At 32.2% G+C, this 3,842-nt stretch overlaps 1 protein-coding gene across 1 annotated transcript in view; it reads right to left on the bottom strand.

Annotated features, from left to right (window-relative positions):
• Positions 1–474: 474 nt before the first annotated feature.
• The window catches only part of LOC106459129 (pancreas transcription factor 1 subunit alpha-like), a 9,215-nt gene continuing 5,847 nt past the window's right edge, over positions 475–3,842 (bottom strand). Inside the window, exon 2 of the mRNA XM_013918715.2 lies at positions 475–3,148. Within this exon, the coding sequence (XP_013774169.1) occupies positions 2,985–3,148 (164 nt within the window). The 3' untranslated portion in view covers positions 475–2,984. The remainder of the gene's footprint in view (positions 3,149–3,842) is intronic.

Below are 3,842 nucleotides of genomic sequence, written 5' to 3'. Positions count from 1 at the left end.
AAAAACAAACAAACACTGTTTACAAAAACGAATAAGCTCGTCGTGCAGTTTTTAACTTTTGTATGTCGTGAGATTTATTTCAAATGAATACTTACCTTTAGGTAGCTATGGTTAGTGAGGCGTAATTAAACATTCTACAATGTTCGGAGTGTTCAGTTATGGGGCTTCCGCACTGTTCGTTATTGGCCATAGACAGTGGGTGGTTTTGGAAGTTAAGAGTTCATAAAACGTGTCTAAAATTAACTTTTTTATTTATCCTATTGTACTATAAGTAGATTTCATAAAATTAGTTTTTATGCTGTGATGTGACGATTCTTAGAGGAAATAAATCATTTGCTTATCAGATCTAGCAGTACTGTATAAACTGGAGGAAATTACCAACCATATCAGATGAGAGATAACATAAAGTTGCTTCAATATATTATTGATCATATATATCAGATCTAGCAGTACTACATAAGCTGGAAGAAATGACCAACCACATCAAATCAGATATAACATAAAGTTGCTTTAATATATTACTGATCACATATATTAGGTCTAGCAATACTATATAAGCTGGAAGAAATTACCAACCACATCAGATCAGAGGTAACATTAGGTTGTTTTAATATATTACTGATCATATATATTAGATCAAGCAGTACTATATAAGCTGGACGAAATTACCAACTACATCAGATCAGAGATAATATAAAATTGTTTTAATATATCACTTCTGGAGGGATAATCCAAAAATTAGACTAAAGTATTAAATACATTTAGCATCAACATTATCCTGTAACTTTATTAAAATTAAATTAATTCATGTGCCGGAAATCACAGTTTAATAATCACAAACGAGAGAACGACGGTCAAATTAAATTAAATTATTAAAATCAAAAACCTGAATAATTATTTAATAGTTGAGAGCATACTGACGTTTGATTTTGTAATTCAGTTTACTGAAATACCTCCCCTCCTTAGGTTGTTCTTTTTTTTTAATTACTTGATGAGCACTTAGAACATTAAGTGATTAACATTAACTAATTGTAACGGAAATGCCTTTTTTGTGTAACATATTTCGTATACATAAATCATATATCTAATTACAATCATATTAACATATTTCCTTCTTTACAAACTGACTAGATAACATCACAAATCTGAGCAAAATCAATAGTTCTTTCAAGAACATGAAAATGTTAATATTCCCGGAAAGTTAAGGAAATTATTTAAAAGTGAAACCAGTTCATATATTAGTAGCAAAAGAGCTTGAAATTACAAAGACCAATAGCTCTTTCTAAATTGCAAAAAATTATAAAGAAGTTTTTTCGAAATATTTCTAAATCCCTGCCAGTAATAAATTAGCAAACTGTATATTCTGAATCTCAATATAGTTTTAATGCTGGTACATTTTTACTGACCGACATAAATACAAAAGTGAAATAAGCGTATTCTGGTTTTTTAATAAAGTACTTTAAAATCGGGATTATTTCTACGATACACCATTATTCTGATGTTCCTTTTTTTCTTTGCTTGATCTTGTTCAATCCAGTGAGTATTATAAATTTATATAAGGTCTTGAACAACAATTTGTGGCTTAACAATACGAACAGTTCTGCTTAACCGAGTTGAATACAATATTTCGCTTGATGCTTAAATTTCTAAAAACATCGTTTCGAACTGTTGATATTTTAACACACTGACTGTAAGAATGTCTTCCCTCTAGACTGAGTATGTGCGTTACAATTTAACACATCGGTGGGATTCAGTTACATGATGGATCTAAGTTTTTAGTTAGTGAAATTTTAAAAGTATTAAAGGACAAAACACTTTGTGTTTGGCGAAGTAAAGTTTTTTAATGCTACGAGGAATAAGATTAAATATTTCGTTTGTTCCTAGCACTGAGTTTAATAAAAAAAATATTAGACCACAGGATATGTTAGTAAGTTAAGTTTAATAACGAAATAAGTTAATGCCTTAATATATTGGTCGTATTTTACATACAATTTTAGAGTATCTGGCCACTAGGAGTGAAATAAAATAAATAATTAAAATGCCTTGTTTTTAATTTTCACTTTGCCTACATTAAAGACTTAAACAAGGGTTCAACAAGTGGTGGATAACATCATCCATGCCACTGTTGTATATACCACAACCTAAATATTATTTTAAATAACGTTATAAAGATGTCGCATATTCTAAAACACGGGTATACTGTGATAATTTAGCAGGGTTGTGGTGAATAATTTATTAAGAATAATTATATACTCGAACCTTATAATATTTTCTTCGTCGGACAAAAGTTTGAGCTACATGGTCACTTGTCTTTTATTTTACTAGAGTATAAATCGAACGTTATTTTTGTATCATTACATGAACACCGTTTTTGTCGCATCTAAGTGGAAAATTACACTAAGATTATACCATTCAGTCTGTAGTGGAAAATTACACTAAGATTATACTATTCAGTCTTTGCTAAAGGGTATATATACATATATATTTTGGGAGAATTTTATTGTTTCATTCTCCTTTTTTTACGTCCAATAATCATATTAATCAACGATTTTACCAGAGCCAAAATGTTCGCTCAGGAGATAACAGTAACAACTACTTGAAAGTATCCATCACGAAACATTGTAGGTTGTGGGACTAATGATATTTCATAAGAAAAATATCTCGCATAAAAAGTAGTTGAAGCCAAAAAATCCCCCCCCCCTCAAATTAATCTAGAATAGTCAGATATAAAGAAAATGCTACAAGATAGTATTTCTATTTACACGAGGTTAATCTTCAAGTTTTTAGGTCGTAACGCGGAATTTTTCGTATTTTATTAGTTGTAATCTTTGAAATTTTACAGGCACAAAGTCATTGAGAAAAGCGTTACTTGCATATGCGACTAATAATTTGTCACTGGATTATGTATACCTGGTGGTTTGTACGTGAATTAAAAAATATTAAAAAATATACAGCCTCGTTTTAACGCAGTCTCTGTCACTGGTCTAAACCAATAGATGTTCAGAATCTTCGTCGCTGGAATTTCTTTGTCGAGGGTCCTCTGGTGTCCACACTTTAGCTATTTTTACACTTCCATTCTGAGTGGTTTGTTTCTCATTAGTCCAAGATAGCGAATGACCAGCTACTGGAAGATAATCATTCAGGCCTCCTACAATTAATAATTAAATTCTAATTAACTACTATTCCTAGAGCTAATAAGCAGTTTTACCAAATTAGTGGGTGTAACTTAGAATCAGAGCAATATATATCATAAAGATTCCTTTTAATGGAGAGTTCATACAGGATGTCCGAAAAGTCTGGAACCATAGGTGATTTGGAACCTTTCTTAATTTTAGATACGTGACTGATTATGATGGCGCTGTCAAAGCATGAGAGGCCCGGCATGGCCAGGTGGTTAAGGCACTCGACTCGCAATCTGAGGGTCGCGGGTTCGAATCCCTGTCACACCAACCGTTCTTTCAGCCGTGGGGGCGTTATAATGTGACGCTCAATCTCACTATTCGTTGGTAAAATAGTAGCCCAAGAGTTGGCGGTGAGTGGTGATGACTAGCTGCCTTCCCTCTAGTCTTACACTGCTAAATTAGGGACGGCTAGCGCACATAGCCCTAGTGTAGCTTTGCGCGAAATTAAAAAACAAACAAACAAAAACAATCAAAGCGTGAGAAGGTCGAGTTAATCCTCATGTTAATCCAAACTTGTTTCGAATTAGAAGTATAGCGTGTGGAACACATTCTGTAAAATTCATTGAAGTGCCTATGGTTCCAGACTTTTCGGACACCCTGTATATTATTTCGTATTTCACTGTTTATATAGAAAAAAAAAAATACTAATCGATTATTAAG

This window comes from Limulus polyphemus, unplaced genomic scaffold (genome assembly GCF_000517525.1).
Source record: "Limulus polyphemus unplaced genomic scaffold, Limulus_polyphemus-2.1.2 Scaffold565, whole genome shotgun sequence".
Classification (NCBI taxonomy): domain Eukaryota; kingdom Metazoa; phylum Arthropoda; class Merostomata; order Xiphosura; family Limulidae; genus Limulus; species Limulus polyphemus.
This window is presented reverse-complemented; position numbering and strand designations above follow the sequence as displayed.